We start from the raw sequence: 15,880 nt of genomic DNA, 5'->3' as shown, positions 1-15,880 counted from the left end.
CTACAATTATGCCTGCTTAATATGGACGGTCGAGATATGCCAATTATTTCTTTCTCTCAATCTTAAGGTTACACAAGTAATTTGGAACAAACCCTAACCCTAGTCCTTAGACGACTATCTCCTTTAAAACCCCAATTCTACATCTTCTCCACTCCACAATTCTACGAGCAGCAAGCTTCATCCGGAGTAGCCAGCCGTCCTCTATTTATTACAGCAATTAAAATTATGGTTTTTTTTGTTTGAAATGTTACTAAAACTAGGGTTTTTTTGTGCTCTAATCTAATGTGGGGGTTGTTATTTTGAATGCGATGATGATAGTGTTTTATAATCCCAGCTCATTATGAGACTTTTCATTTGTTGGAAAGTCAGGGAAAAGAACCCATTAAACAATTATCTGAGTACTCTCATTCCTTTGATTTTCTTCTTCTCTTCCTAATAAGAAAACAAAATTAGGGTTTTTGTGTTTTGTGAGGTAGAAGGATATGATAGATAAGAGAAGATGGTAGTTATATACTAATGAAAGTTCCCAATGATGAATAAAAATCCATGCTAATTCTGAGATTCATATTGATGAATGAATCTTTTTTCTTATCCAGATCTTCTGAGGGAACTTTCTCCATATTCTTGTTCAATTCCTAGAGATTTTAACCCATTATTTTCTAGAGTTTTTCTTGATATTTTCTAGAGTTTTTCTTGAGGTCTGACTCATAGCTTAAGGTCTCGGACTGCCTAGTCCGAGAGGCATGGCTAGACATTTGATTGGTTGGAGACCACGAAAGCGTTTGAAGGTTCGAACCTATTTACAAAGGAAAAAGATGCTATGCCCCGCCCCATGCCGCCCAGGGTACTTCGACGGGCATGATCCGGGCATAGCATCACAGCTCATTTACAAATTACTCTAAAATCAATTGAAAAGAATTTAAAATTGATGATATGCATTTTCCAAATATATCCACTTCAAAAAACATTTAAAACACTACACTGTCTACATCAAAAGATATAATCACAAGAAAATGTAAATATGTAATACTTTCAAAGTCAGTGTCTATAAAATAAAGATCTTTTGAAAGCTATTATGATATCAGTAAAAGAGAATGAAGAAATTTCAGAAAAAGAAATGTGCTATAGCAATTTCAATGGTTGCGTCTACATCACATAAGTTAGATGTCAAAAAGATGAGTTAACGTCAATATGGTTTCTCATCAAAAAGAAAAAACGTCAATATGGTTGCCTAGGGCAGAGAAACGTAAGTTTATCTACCCCCCGATAGGCAAACTACCTTTGTTGTGACTAATCGGCTTGGATACCAGACTGCTCGCCCTGAAGATGATAAACTAGGGTCGATAAATGGCGCAAGGAGATTTTGATTTTATCTTGATTCTTGATCTCTATCTGCTCTTTCTCCGAGGAGGGTGGTGTTGGTTCTTATTGATTTGATTGAAGGGCACTAAGACTAATAGCTTAGTTAGCATTCCAGGATAATCTAGTCATTTAGTCTGTTCATAGCAATTTGATGTAGTAAGCCTAGAGCACAACAACGGCCCTGCGTGTATGTATCATGTATGCATGTGTTTAATAGAAATGTTTACTTAGATTTTAGTTAATATCGAACACAAATGAACTTCTACACCAAGACCACAAACCAACATCGACTTCTCATAATTAGTAGTCTAGGACTCTAGGGTGTAACTAGTGTCTACCGGATTGAGTTTGAGGAAAATTTCGTAATATTATTTAATTTTGGGAAGTATAATCTCGATTTTTAGAGATAATTTGAAAAGTGTGACCTCATTCAAGAAAAAGGTATACACCAACAAAAAGATATTCTTACATAGCTCAGGAGGTATCCCAAGCTAGGATTATAGGTTTCTAATTAAGCATTGTGGGAGCTTGGGTTATAGGTTTGTGCTCAAGCTTCGACAAGTGTTTTGGTTTTTCTGAATAAGTTTGTGAATCTAATCTCTCATCAGGAACAAAATCCTGTATCTGTTCGATAACAAACATAGCTTAGGCGGTAATCTTATACGATTATCAATAATCAACAAAATTGTCCTTACCCAAAAAAAAAACAATTACTCCACTACTATAAAACATGAGAAAGATCAAAGTTCCTTTGACAGTAACGGCTGGCCTAATATTGACAAATACAGCCAAAGAAACTACATGCAAAAAACACTCACTTTTCCACAACCATCTCCTCTGATTCCTTCCCTCTTTACTCCCCCTCTGTCTTCATCTCCTCTCTACTAAAAACCCTAATTCCAAACCCACTGAACCCCTCAATTCCTCTCCTTCTCTCTCTATCTCTAAAATGAACTTATTTTGGTCTTTGTTTTCCATTTACTTGCTAATATACTCTGTTTCTAACTTTGTTTCTTCAGAAAACAGAGGTACCCATGAAGATGAACAAACCCAAGCTTTTATAATCAGAGTCCAAAATGATTTAAAACCATCTGTTTACTCTGATCTCAAGCACTGGTATAGTTCTACCCTAAAAACCCTAACAACACACAAACTAGAAGAAGAACAGAGTAGCAAAAAGGAATTCCTGCATGTTTATAAAACTGTCTTTCATGGGTTCTCAACAAAACTTACCCAACAACAAGCTAATGAAATTAAGAATCTTCATGGGGTTTTAGGTGTTTACCCAGATCGAGTTCGTCAAATTCAGACAACAAGGTCACCTGGTTTTCTTGGACTAGGGCAACAAAATACCCTTTTAAACAGAAGAGATATACTCTCTGTTTCAGATTACGGTTCGAACGTTGTAATTGGTGTTTTTGATACCGGAATTTGGCCGGAGTTAAGAAGCTTTAACGATGCTGGAATGGACCCAGTTCCGGCTCACTGGAAAGGTGAGTGTGTGGAAGCTCAAGGGTTTTCAAAATCTCTCTGTAACAAGAAGTTGGTTGGTGCTAGGTTTTTCATTGATGGGTATATAGCTAGTAGAAGAGGTGGACACGGGGACACGGCCGAGTTTCGATCTCCGAGAGATTCAGAAGGACACGGAACTCATACGGCATCCACAGCTGCCGGACGACAAGTACTTAATGCTTCCATGCTTGGAAAATTTGCAAACGGGATTGCGGTCGGTATTGCTCCTAAAGCTAGAATTGCAGTTTATAAGATTTGTTGGCCGAGAGGTTGTTTCGATTCTGATATTCTCGCCGCTTTCGATAAGGCGGTGGAGGATGGTGTTAATGTCATTTCTCTCTCGGTCGGCGGTAGTACTGTTCCGTATGAATCTGACCCAATTGCCATGGGAGCTTTTGGAGCAATGGAAAAAGGGGTTTTTGTTTCGGCTGCGGCTGGAAATGAAGGCCCCGGAACTTTGTCTGTCAATAATATAGCCCCGTGGATTACGACAGTCGGTGCTGGCACTATTGATAGAAAGTTCCCGGCTGATTTAATTCTTCAAAATGGTGTAGTTATAAGAGGTTCGTCTCTTTATGATGGAACCAGTACGGGTACTGATACGTTTTTTCCGATTGTTTATGCTGGTAATTTATCAGGTGGTGGCAACAGTAACGGAACGTATCCGAAACGTACCGGTGGTTACTCTGCTGCTATCTGTATGCCGAATTCGTTAGATCCTGAACTCGTACGTGGCAAAATAGTGGTATGTGACAGAGGTGGACATCCACGAGTTGCTAAAGGAGCGGTCGTTAAAGAAGCTGGTGGGATCGGGGTAGTCGTTGCCAACGTGTCACCTGAAGGAGAAGGTTTAGTTTCTGATTCACATGTTATCCCTGGGTTAGGAATCACTGAATCAGGTAGTTATAAAGTTCATGAGTATCTTGCCACGTCAGTAAATCCAAGTGCCAGGTTGGCATTTTACGGTACCCAGATGGGTATCAAACCAGCACCTGTTGTTGCTGGGTTTTCTTCTAGAGGACCCAACATGGAATCAATCTATGTGATTAAACCGGATGTGATCGCGCCTGGTGTTGATATCTTAGCCGCTTGGCCACCCGATGCGAGTCCTACTAGTATTCCATCTGATAATCGACGAACAGAATTCAATATCTTGTCTGGTACGTCAATGTCTTGCCCTCACGTTTCCGGTTTAGCTGCTTTATTAAAAGGGGCTCACCAAGATTGGTCACCGGCGAGAATTAGGTCAGCATTGATGACTACTGCTTATATGCTCGACAACACAAAAAAAGTTTTGTTAAATGAAAACAATTTCAATCTATCAAGTGTTTGGGACATGGGATCTGGACACGTGGATCCTGGGAAAGCCATTGATCCAGGTCTTGTTTATGATCTAACTGTTGATGATTACTTGGATTTTCTTTGTGCATCTAACTATACTCGACGCAGTATAAGATCGATAGCTCGTAGAGCAGTGAATTGTACCAAGGTTGGGTTAAAGGCGTGGGACTTAAATTATCCATCTATATCTGTTGCATTTGAGCAATCAGGATCGTCGAATTTTATGATCGAGGTAAGGAGAACTGCTACACATGTTAGTGACGGTTCATCTGTTTACACCGCAAAGATTGAGAATCCTATAGGAGCATTCGTGACCGTTGATCCTCCGAAGTTGGAGTTCAATAAAAAAGAAGAGAAACAAAGTTATGTAGTCAAGATTTCAGGAAACAACACAGAACCATTGCCACCTGGAAATACAAAGAGCGAGTTTGGGAGGCTGACCTGGACGGATGGGAAGCATATTGTCAGCATGCCACTTGTAGTGACATGGCAACAACCATACTAACTATTGTAAGTAGAACTCACATGTACGACGAATATACGTCTTACAGAAGAAATTACAAAAATGTAAGGAATGGGGTGAAGGTTAAAATTAGCAAGAATTAAGATAGTGTGTTGAAGTGCTTTGTGTTTGGTCTAAAGTTCCTCTTTCACAATGTTTGAAAAAGTTCTGTAACGTCCTAAAAACACACTCGTATTGGAACTGCATCTCTAAAAACACTCGTACTCCGATCTACGTACAAGTGTTGTTTGAATTCTGCCCATCTACGTACTCCGATCGGGATTCCGTCAGCTTAGGGGTGGCGCAAACTATCACTGTTGTTTGAATTCTCTCATCTACTTTTACTGTTTTAAGTACTTACCTTTACTCTTAACTACCATCCTCGACTTCTACTGGGTCGTAGAAATGAGGGATTCAATTGTCGATCTTTCAATAGGCGTATTTGTCTAAGTACTTATAATAGCGTATTATCGTAGTTGTCCTACTGGGGTTTAGCTTGTTTGGGTACAAGACTTTTCTTGTCTGTTGTTATTCCTTCTCAATTCATACCCCAAATTTGAAATCAGTCTTGAATCTTTTTTGGGATAATGGAAGTTGGTTTAACTTATAGTTTCTTAACTGTTCTGTAATGTTCTTTAGTGTATGAATAACCTTCCAGTTATAGAAACTTTCACATTTTGTAGATTTTTGATTCGCAAGTTGAATTAGGTAGCTTCATTTTTTTTTCTCATCGAACTTCTGAATCAGATATAGTTCACTCTTGACAAAAAGGTTCACTACAGATGAGTCGTCGTCTTCTCCGATACCTGATTGAAGTGTCACACTTGCCAGAGTTCTTAATGGTTTTGTTCACCTTGACCTCATAAAACAGTAGTGATAGAGCGAGACAACAACCTTATTTATTTATTTATACGATTTGATTGAGGCAACAACCTTATTTATTTCTTTCAACAAAAAAACCTTATTTATATACGTTTCACGGGAAACCAATTATGAGTCTCTAAGAGAGTGGTATATTCTTCTTTGCTTTGAAGCACAAACAAGTTAGGATATTCTCACAAGGATCCTAATGTTATTGGATCTCCTCTCATAGGAAATAGAATATGCCCGACGGAAGGTACATATACTACACATTCTTCACTGATCTTTCGAAACTACTTTGAACTGACCTGGTAAAGAAGGAAATACACATAAAGCGTCCGCTTGAATCTCTTTGCTAAATTTGATTATTTTAAAAAAAGTTGTAGAGATTGAAACACACATGCATCTCAAGAAATACACAATTTTGCAATTTTTCTCCACAATTTATGCAAAGCTAACAATGGTGTAAAGGGAGTGTAAGATTAAATAATGAAAGAAGGGGAGGTTGAGTTTCTCCACCAACTAATATTACTTGAAAGATTAGTTGTCTTATGCTTAAAACATAAACTAATCACAATTCAGTTTCATTAGCTCTCAGAGAGAGAGAGAGAGAGAGATTTCTAGAGAGGGAGAGATTTCTAGAGAGAGAGAGATTTCTAGAGAGAGAGAGAGATTTCTAGAGAGAGAGAAATTGATTTTCATTTCTTCTTCTACGTCGTAATGTCATTAGAAGAGAAATTAATCTGTAGTAGAAATGAAGAAGAACAACCTCACATTCAAAGATTATCAGAGAAGAAGATGAAATCAGATATGCCTTCTTCTTCTTCTTCTTCGTCTTTCAAGTTACAGGAGGAGAACCTCGAACAACAACAACAACAAAACTGTATTTTCCATGAACTACCAAAAGCTACAATTATTTCAGTGACTCGACCTGATACTAATGATTTCAGTGCTTCTCTTCTTTCTTATACCATCCAATTTCAATACAAACAGGTCTCATCTCTCTATCTCTCTCTCTATCTCTCTTGAATTTGAGAAAGTGGGTTATTGTCAGATTTGCTAATTATGGGATTAATTTCATTCTCTCTCTCTCTCTGGAATTTGAATTTGAGAAAGTGGGTTGTTGCCAGATTTCCTAATTATGTGATTAATTTCATTCTCTCTCTCTCTCTCTCTCTCTTGAATTTGAATTTGATGAAGTGGGTTGTTGCTAGATTTGCCAATTATGTGATTAATTTTATTCTCTCTCTCTTGAATTTGAATTTGATGAAATGGGTTGTTGCTAGATTTACCAATTATGTGATTGATTTTCTTCTCTCTAATAAGTATGTATTTATGTGAATCAGTTTAAATGGAGGTTGGTGAAGAAAGCTTCACAAGTGATCTATTTACATTTATTGTTAAAGAAACGGGCTATTGTTGAGGAGTTCTATGAGAAACAAGAGCAGGTCTGCTTTCATTTTCCATATACGTAGGCAGACTCTGGGCTGAATTCCTATGTGGCTTGTCGTGGTTCGCAGTTCAGTGCATCTTAATCATCGGAAGGACGCATCACAGCAAGCCATATTAGAGTTCTGTCTGGAGTCTGCCTAGTTTCTTGTTCCGTAACATTTTTCTTCATGTTATTGCTTAGTTTTGATGTCTCCATAATATTGTTTATCAACTTCTCATTACCCGGAGGTCACAGGATACTTGGTGGTGGGTGGAAATCCATTATTTATTGATCTGTGTTATGATTAGTCTAGAATGACATTTAGGGTTTACGAGTGTCTCCAAGACATTTTCATGGCAATTATGAGCATATTACATCCTTATGAAGTACCCAAGCCGTTTGATGTATGATGTTTATTGTACTCATGTAATCTTGTATTTCAAGAGAAAAAATATTTCGATTTTCATTGAATAGTAGTTATTTAGTTTAGTCCAGATGCCCGATTAAGTAGCAGTTAACTAGTTTTTATTCTTATAACGAAGGCAGTTAATTGATTTTCAGAATTGATTGAATATTTTTTGAGGGTTGATGACTTGTAATTCAAAGTCTAATTGTAACTTACAGGTAAAAGAGTGGCTTCAAAACCTCGGAGTAGGAGATCAAACGACAATAATGCAAGATGACGATGATGAAGTAGATGATGTGGTTGTTCGTTCACATCAAGACGGAAGTGTTAAAAATAGGTGGTTGTTGGTGCTCAATACTTACTTGGTTGAGGGTTACACTACCTTTTTCTACTATAATCTTATACATTGGTTTCCTGTGCAGATATGTTCCATCGAGTGCTGCTCTCTCAATCATTCGCCCAACACTTGGAAGGCAGCAGTCTGCTCTGGATACAGCAAAGGTGGCAATGCAAGGGTATTTGAATCACTTTATGGGAAACTTGGACATTGTAAATTCCAGAGAGGTGTGTCAGTTCTTCTTCTCAAATTTATATTGCTTGACTGTGTTTATCCGATACCATGTGGGAAACAACACAATTGAGATTGCTCGAAGTTAACTTTATGTCCTTAAACCATTGTTTGTTAACAATAGTTTACAAAGTCCCCAGTTACCTTCTTTGCTATATAAGCGACCATGAAGTAGCCAAAGACATACCCATATAGATATAGTCCCTTCACTCAGATAAACACAATCTCTTTCTCTTTTGGATGTCAATAAATGGTGGATGATTTTTTACCAAGTGAGGTGGTCTTCGACCTTCTATAATAGGCACTCGTAAAAAATGATTGAGATTGAAAAAGTCAGAGCGCTTTAATTACAAATTCGAAGAATATTGTTTGACCAGATTGTAAGCAAGGGTATCATTTTGAATCTTTGATTACATTTTCGTTTTAAATAGTTGTAACTCTTCCTTCCACTTTTAGTAGCACAATTTTCCAACTATAAAGATTAGTTTTGCGGGTTGCAGGTTTGCAAGTTTTTGGAGGTTTCCAAGTTGTCATTTGCACATGAGTACGGTCCCAAACTACATGAAGACTATGTATTGGTGAAACATCTAAGGAAAATATCGAGGGATGATGATGAGGGGAAATGTTCTACGTGCCTTTGGTTTAGTTGTTGTAATAACAACTGGCAAAAGGTAAGTTTATCGATGAATCCATAGTTATATTCCCGATAAAATTTGATATTGCCTAAAAAATGCGTTCTCTAGCGGTGGTACCTTAACATGTAATCTTAGAATTTTCATGCTTTGGAGAAATGGTAATTGAATCCTGTGAAAAGAGATGGAAATGAAATTGGATGATGAATTGATGACAGAATTTCATATATCTGTACGTTCCCTTTATCCAATTCCGAGTAAACCTGTCCCTATATGTCATTATTAAGTTCCACTTTGTGACGGGAAATGACAGCATTTAGCACTAAATTGATCATCAACAACATAGTAATTCTGGTACTCTTTTTTATATGGTTTTACTAATACTGCTTGTAGGTGTGGGCTGTACTGAAACCTGGATTCTTTGCGTTGCTTGAAGATCCGTTGGATTCCAAACTGTTGGATATAATTGTCTTTGATGTACTACCATCCTCAAACAGAAAGGGAGAAGGCCAGGCTACTTTAGCAAGAGAAATAAAGGAACGCAATCCTTTACGTTATTCATTTCAGGTACGCAGTATGTTGATCTTTAACGAAGAGTGTTAATGCTCTAAGTTTTTGTGCCTGATCTACTCCTGAAAATCATGAAAGGTATCTTCAGGAACCCACAGCATGAAATTAAGAACAAAAGGCAACATAAAGGTTAGAGATTGGGTTGCCGCAATTAATGAAGCTGGATTAAGTCCACCTGAAGGCTGGTGCCATCCTCACCGTTTTAGTTCTTTTGCTCCCCCAAGGGGTTTGGCGGAAGACGGTAGTCAGGCTCAATGGTTTGTAGATGGGCAGGCTGCATTTGAAGCAATTGCCGTGGCAATTGAGCAAGCGAAGTCAGAGGTATGTTCCTTTGACAGAGTAGGGGTAGTACAAATTTTGGCGTTCTTTCTATTGTTCCAATTCTTATCTGATCTAAAAAACTAATTGGAAGTTTAATGCAGATATTTATTACTGACTGGTGGCTATGCCCAGAACTGTATCTGCGACGTCCTTTTGACGCCTGTGATTCTTCTCGCCTTGACAAGTTACTGGAAGCAAAAGCTAAGCAAGGGGTTCAGGTTCTATCCACTATGCTTTTGTCAATGTACCATATGTCATTGTTTACGTATACCATGCATTCTAATCTACATTACATTGAGGTGATGATTTAGTTACTAGATAGGTAGTTCTAGAGAACACCCTTCGAGCTACCAAACAAAAAAAAATCTCCAATTGCCCGAGAAGGCATAGAGGTCAATGTACAACTCCGTTATATAGCCTTTCCTTCTCCTTCATTTCAGTCTTTCCAAGTTATTCCGTCGCATCAAACAATTCATTACCAAAATGGTGCATTTCCATCAAGAGTTGCAATAATTAACCAATGATTATCTATATAGGTGCTTTTGAGCTCATGAGTGATGAGCTATTATTTGTCTAGGATGTTCTTACTTTAGTCACAAAGGAGATGATCGTATATTTGAGCTAGAAAAACCGATGAAAAAACTTGCATATGCCTTAAAGCAAAACACATCTTCAATTTTCGCAACTTTTACACTTCATACTTAGTGACTTACAACATCTTAGATAATAGCATAGTAAGAGAAAATTTAAATTTAAAATGAAGCAGAACAAAATATAGCAAAATTTTTAGTTTCTCAAACTTATTTTAGGAAGAACCCCGATTTGGTCCCGTTTTGATTTAATCATTAACTTTATGCAGATTTACATTCTTCTCTATAAGGAAGTTGCTATTGCTTTGAAAATCAACAGTGCGTACACAAAGCAAAAGCTTCTTGATATTCATGAGAACGTGAGAGTATTGCGTTATCCTGACCATTTATCATCTGGCATATATCTCTGGTGGGTAACTATTTGAAGTCTGTGTAGATGTTTAATTTGACTTTGGAAGTTGGTATTGAAAACATTTTCTCGTAATACTCTGGCTGTTGCAGTCTTGCAGACCCTAATACAGTGTTTTGGTCGTGTAGGTCCCACCATGAAAAACTTGTTATTGTTGACTACAACATTTGCTTTATCGGAGGACTTGATTTGTGTTTTGGTCGTTATGATAACTTCGAACATAAAGTGGGTGATTTTCCTGCAACAATATGGCCGGGCAAGGACTATTATAACCCGAGGTAAATGATACTTCTTCCTGGAGAGAGCTCATAGAAGCTAGAGCATCTTGCTTCCTTCATATTGTCAGAACTTGTAAAGGTTGCGCTTTGTCCATACTCCACAGCAGATGTCTGACGTTTCTTCATTTCTTTTTCCTTGTCAAAGTTGCTCTCTACCTTTCAAATTACTTACGTTTCTTCGATTTTGTACCCCTTCCAGGGAATCTGAACCAAACTCGTGGGAAGATACGATGAAAGATGAATTGGACCGTTGTAAGTATCCTCGCATGCCGTGGCATGATGTCCATTGTGCTCTTTGGGGTCCGCCTTGCCGTGATATTGCAAGACATTTTGTTCAACGCTGGAATTTTTCGAAGGTTGACAACTTGGAAGTATCAGTACAGTTTACAAGTAAATAATTTTTTCTTTTGCTAATCATCAACGCAAATATTTTCAGAGAAGTAAAGCTCCAAACATGCAAGAAGTTCCTCTACTTATGCCCCAGCACCACATGGTTATTCCACATTACATGGGAAGAAGAAGCAAAAAAGTGGAGCTTGAAAACAAGAACATGGTGAACTGTTACCGAGAGATTAAAGACCAAGGGACTCTCTCTTCCCCGTCATCGTTAAATGAGATCCCATTGCTATTTCCTCAAGAAGCTCATGGACTAGGTGAAGCAAACGAAAAGTTAAACATAAACGGCTCCAATAAGATTCACATTCCCAAAGATCAGTCAAGTAGGCTCCTAAATCACATACTTTCAGTCCCTCCACGGCAGAATAGAGTAACACCTTCGGTTCTAGATCTTTCAGAGAAGGGTGATGATCTCATGGATCTTCAGAGAAATATGCTTCTAAATAGGGTGGAGAAATCTGGTACACCGCATTTAGATGTCTCACAAGAGACGCAAAAGCTGCGCGCTCAGGTCCTTTCTGCTGATGAAGCTGGACAAGTTGGCCCTCGTACTTCTTGTCGTTGTCAGGTTGGTATATCTCTTCCATAGTTGAAATGCTTAAATAGCTTCATGATTCCAACAACTTTTCTTTGTATTTGTTAACAATGACTATCAGTTGGCCTTTGTTCTTTTCTTGATTCTAAGACTGAAGAGCTTTATACGACCTAATGAGTGGGAGATAAATCCGTAAAGTTCTATGTGTTTGTTTTACAAAATAAACCTAATATTATCTTTCACGATTTTGTAAACTACTTGTGTAGAAATTCCTTGGACACTTGCGTTTTTGATGCTTTACACTCCTGCCCACCATAAGAGTATTTTTGTTATTCGGTTTCGACTTTATACGAGTAATTACAAGGATTAGGTCATATGTGTAATTTCCATGTTGTAGTGATGGTTTTATATTTTTTTACAGAAATTGGGAATTAAGGAGTAATTTATTAGTTTATTTAACTGTAAGACCTTTTGGTTTGATTTTAATGTTTTCCTTTATGTTATGCTTTGTCAGTAGTTGGTGATAGACTTGGCAAAATGAACAACCTGCCATTCTTGATGACTTCTTTCTGTGTAGGTTATCAGAAGTGTCGGCCCGTGGTCTGCTGGAACAAGTCAAACTGAAGAGAGCATTCACAATGCTTATTGTTGTCTTATTGAAAAAGCGAAGCATTTCATCTACATTGAGGTAATAAAACCTGAAAAAAAGGCCAAAGATCTCTAGGCCGAATTTTCTTTATAAAAAAATATCCATCAATTTCCTTTAGGTTCAGCTCCCTATGTAAGGATTGCACGGCCGTGGACATTTTTTGCACATGGTTGGCACGGGTTTGCACTGTTGCGCGCAAGCCTAAAAAAGTTTGACATGTCTTTTTAACCAGACTACAATGAAATCGGGTCTTCAGCCTAATTCCCTATACCTGAAAGATCTCTCAAGTCTTCCCTGTAGTAGCCTACTAGCCTGTCAACCTGGCTTCTAGTTAAATCATCATCTCAAATCTTTAGAGAAATCTTGGATTTACCATAAATAATTCGAGGCCTCAACTAAAGCTTTTGTCATACTGTTTATATCAGTAGTTAGTTGGCTTAATTTTTCTATTTCGCAGAACCAATTTTTCATCTCCGGTCTTTCACAAGATGAGACAATACGGAACCGCGTTCTAGAAGCATTATACAAGCGTATCGTCCGAGCATACAAAGAAAATAAATGTTTCAGAGTTATAATTGTCATACCTCTCCTACCCGGGTTTCAGGTACTTGATCTTGGTAAACTTTCTTTCGCTTCCAAATTAAACTATTATTCATGTTTGTTTTCAATCTCGCTTAAGGGAGGTTTGGATGATGGCGGTGCGGCATCTGTCAGAGCAATATTGCATTGGCAGTATCGAACTATTTGCAGAGAAAAGAATTCAATATTGCATAATCTTTACAACGTGCTTGGTCCTAGAACACAAGATTATATTTCTTTCTACAGTCTCAGAACTTATGGTAGACTCTTCGATGGCGGTCCTCTAGTTACCAGTCAGGTGAGTTTGAAGCAACGCTAAATTGCTGTTATAGATTAATCGCCCCAAAATTTGCCAGCGTTACTGTAATATTGGAAGGGTTCTAGCTTTACTTCATCCTGCTAATTTTTGCAATGGGATCTTATTTTACAGGTGTATGTTCACAGCAAAGTAATGATAGTTGATGACTGCATAGCCATGATTGGATCGGCTAACATAAATGATAGGAGTTTGCTTGGGTCAAGGGATTCCGAGGTAATATCTTTGGAAATCTCCAAACTCTGATCAATTTTTAGTAGTTAGTTAAGGAACAGATCTTTGCAGTTATTATTTCAAAATGGGTGGTTTGTATAGGATAAACGACACACATCTGAATGATCCTTTTTCCAGTTTTCGCAGTTTATTCTTGACGTTTACCCGAGCAATTTGATACATGTAGTTTGAATTCTGGATTAGCAAGAACAGAAAAGTCTAAATTTTATACTAGGATCCCAATACTTGATATTGCTTTTACGAATGTTCATTTTCGGTGTATCTTCTTACTTTTTGAATTTTATGTCGACTTCTATTTCAAATCTTAGTTCCTTTCGTTTTTCTTGCTGTTTCAGATATGTATAGTGATTGAAGATAAAAACTTTGTTGATTCATACATGAACGGAAAGCCTCGGAAGGCTGGTAAATTCGCCTCAAGTCTTCGCCTATCATTATGGTCAGAACATCTCGGCCTTGGTGATGCAGAGGTTTGTAAAATGAATCTAGAATTTGGCTTCTTATTGATTTTCTGCGGCCAGGCTCCGATCTGTATCCTATCGACCAACACTAACTCTGGGTAAAAAAATTACGTTTTTATAACGTAACTCTTGCCGAGTTTTATTTTCTTAAAGTTCCAGAATAACATTAGGTGGGTGGTAGGGCAAAAAGTTATACGTTGGGGTCTTAGCATCATAGGTGCTAAAAGCTACAGTACTATCAAGTTCTTAACTCTTAAGATAGCATTGTCTGAGGGGATGTCTTATAAATTTTTCAGATCAACCGAATCCGTGACCCAGTTGTTGATGCAACTTATAAAGATATTTGGATGGCAACTGCAAAGGTGAGAATCTAAAAGACAAATCTATAGAAAAAAATGACAAGTTACAATATTTCCATTTTTTCTGACACGTCTGTTTAGAGGAGACTGTAGAGAACCTCAGATACTTGTATGCACCACTCGCAATTGTATTTACACGTTTATTCGTTTCAAACCGGGTACAACAATTTCGTATATTAGTTTCATATTCAAATTCATACTCTAACTTGCAGACAAATACGAATATCTACCAAGATGTCTTTGCTTGCATACCTAACGATCATATACATTCAAGGTATATATATTCGAATCATTTCGTTTTCATCTCTAACTTGTTGTATTAGGCCCTTGTGCTTTTACAAGATTAAAATACCACCGAATGAATGCAGATCAGCGATCAGACAAAGCACGACATACTGGAAAGAGAAACTAGGTCATACAACAATTGATTTAGGTGTTGCAGAAGAGAAGATAGGTCCTATGGAAAGGGTAAAGTCAATAAAGGGAAATCTTGTTTCATTTCCATTGGATTTCATGTGTCAAGAAGAAGATTTAAGACCCATGTTTAATGAAACTGAGTTTTATGCATCTTCTCTTGTTTTTCATTGATTCATTCGAACGATCCTTCTCTAAGAATAGTACCACATGAGAGAAGGACGATCTAGCAACCAAGAATATAATGTCTAGGTCTTCTCTACTCAAAACCAATTGGCCATGAGTGGAGAGTACTTAATTATATTTTTGGTTGCTAGATCACTCTTCTCTCATGTGGGACTATACTCACACCTTCCTTCTCAAAAAGTGGATTTTGTATATGTGTAAATTCTTTCTCTGACTCGAACTTTTTGTGATGATTATATTTCTTTATGTATATAAAATTCTTTTACGAATAATTGGATATGCAGTTCATATATGTGGTTTTATTTCTAATATTTTTCTTGAGTTTCTCTACTTTTAGCAATGTATTCGTCTAAAGCAGCTTCATTTAAAAACTATTTCAAAAGAATTGAAAACTAAAATAGCTATTTGGGTATCATCGAGATTATCAAGCTAACAAATCAATCTTCGGGATTTATCCCATCATTAATTGTAGGTACTAGAAAAAATGACTTTCTACCCGACTTCCAGGCACACAAAAATTTCTGAATAGATAAAGTAAAGGGGTAAAATTTAGACAAAACTCGTGTTTAAACTCTTTCAAGAATCATGTATGTTTGTTAACTTCTTTACAAATTGATCCCTTTCAGGGTTGTAATGTTCTAAAGACACTGTATTTCTTTTTTTGAGATTAGACTTCAAGAGTCATTACCTTTTGAATAACATTGATACATCATGATTAATATACAATAAATCATGAATTTGGATCAGTACATGCATGTCAATTAAGACGTATGTGGCCCTAAAGGTCATATAAAGACCCTTAAAGCCACCATAGGAGGCCTGTAAGCCCAGCTACCTACATCTACTTTATCTAGTGCATAAAGTGCATGAGATAAATTTTGATGATAAACTGCTTCCATTGAGATTCGATTCTAAGACTTCTTGAGCATAAGAGAGATATCCAACCAATACACCGAAGGGTGGTGGACAC

At 37.3% G+C, this 15,880-nt stretch overlaps 1 protein-coding gene, 2 non-coding genes and 1 pseudogene across 4 annotated transcripts; all 4 read left to right on the top strand.

The window, feature by feature from the left end:
* Positions 1-159: 159 nt before the first annotated feature.
* LOC147554928 (subtilisin-like protease SBT1.5 pseudogene) lies at positions 160-4,835 on the top strand (annotated as a pseudogene). The gene has a single exon (XR_015234347.1). The product of XR_015234347.1 is annotated as a subtilisin-like protease SBT1.5 pseudogene (transcript).
* LOC147554930 (small nucleolar RNA snoR69Y) lies at positions 302-410 on the top strand. Its single transcript, XR_015235495.1, has one exon. It is a non-coding gene; the product is annotated as a small nucleolar RNA snoR69Y (small nucleolar RNA).
* Positions 523-612, top strand: LOC147554929 (small nucleolar RNA snoR53Y). Its single transcript, XR_015235507.1, has one exon. It is a non-coding gene; the product is annotated as a small nucleolar RNA snoR53Y (small nucleolar RNA).
* A 930-nt stretch (positions 4,836-5,765) lies between the features above and the next one.
* LOC147554927 (phospholipase D zeta 1-like) lies at positions 5,766-15,199 on the top strand. The gene is made up of 20 exons (XM_086660002.1): positions 5,766-6,571; positions 6,925-7,026; positions 7,635-7,753; positions 7,839-7,980; positions 8,485-8,655; positions 9,010-9,183; positions 9,265-9,507; positions 9,609-9,725; positions 10,367-10,506; positions 10,635-10,784; positions 10,984-11,140; positions 11,221-11,748; positions 12,293-12,403; positions 12,822-12,968; positions 13,044-13,241; positions 13,374-13,475; positions 13,829-13,960; positions 14,248-14,313; positions 14,523-14,584; positions 14,679-15,199. Exons 1-20 carry the CDS (start codon positions 6,299-6,301, stop codon positions 14,896-14,898), a joined length of 3,354 nt encoding a protein of 1,117 aa, XP_086516128.1. The 5' UTR covers positions 5,766-6,298; the 3' UTR covers positions 14,899-15,199.
* Positions 15,200-15,880: the final 681 nt, after the last annotated feature.

The sequence above is a fragment of the Eschscholzia californica genome, unplaced genomic scaffold (assembly GCF_041429995.1).
Source record: "Eschscholzia californica isolate CP2 unplaced genomic scaffold, dmEscCali1.0.p SCAF_2, whole genome shotgun sequence".
Taxonomy (NCBI): Eukaryota; Viridiplantae; Streptophyta; class Magnoliopsida; order Ranunculales; family Papaveraceae; genus Eschscholzia; species Eschscholzia californica.
This window is presented reverse-complemented; position numbering and strand designations above follow the sequence as displayed.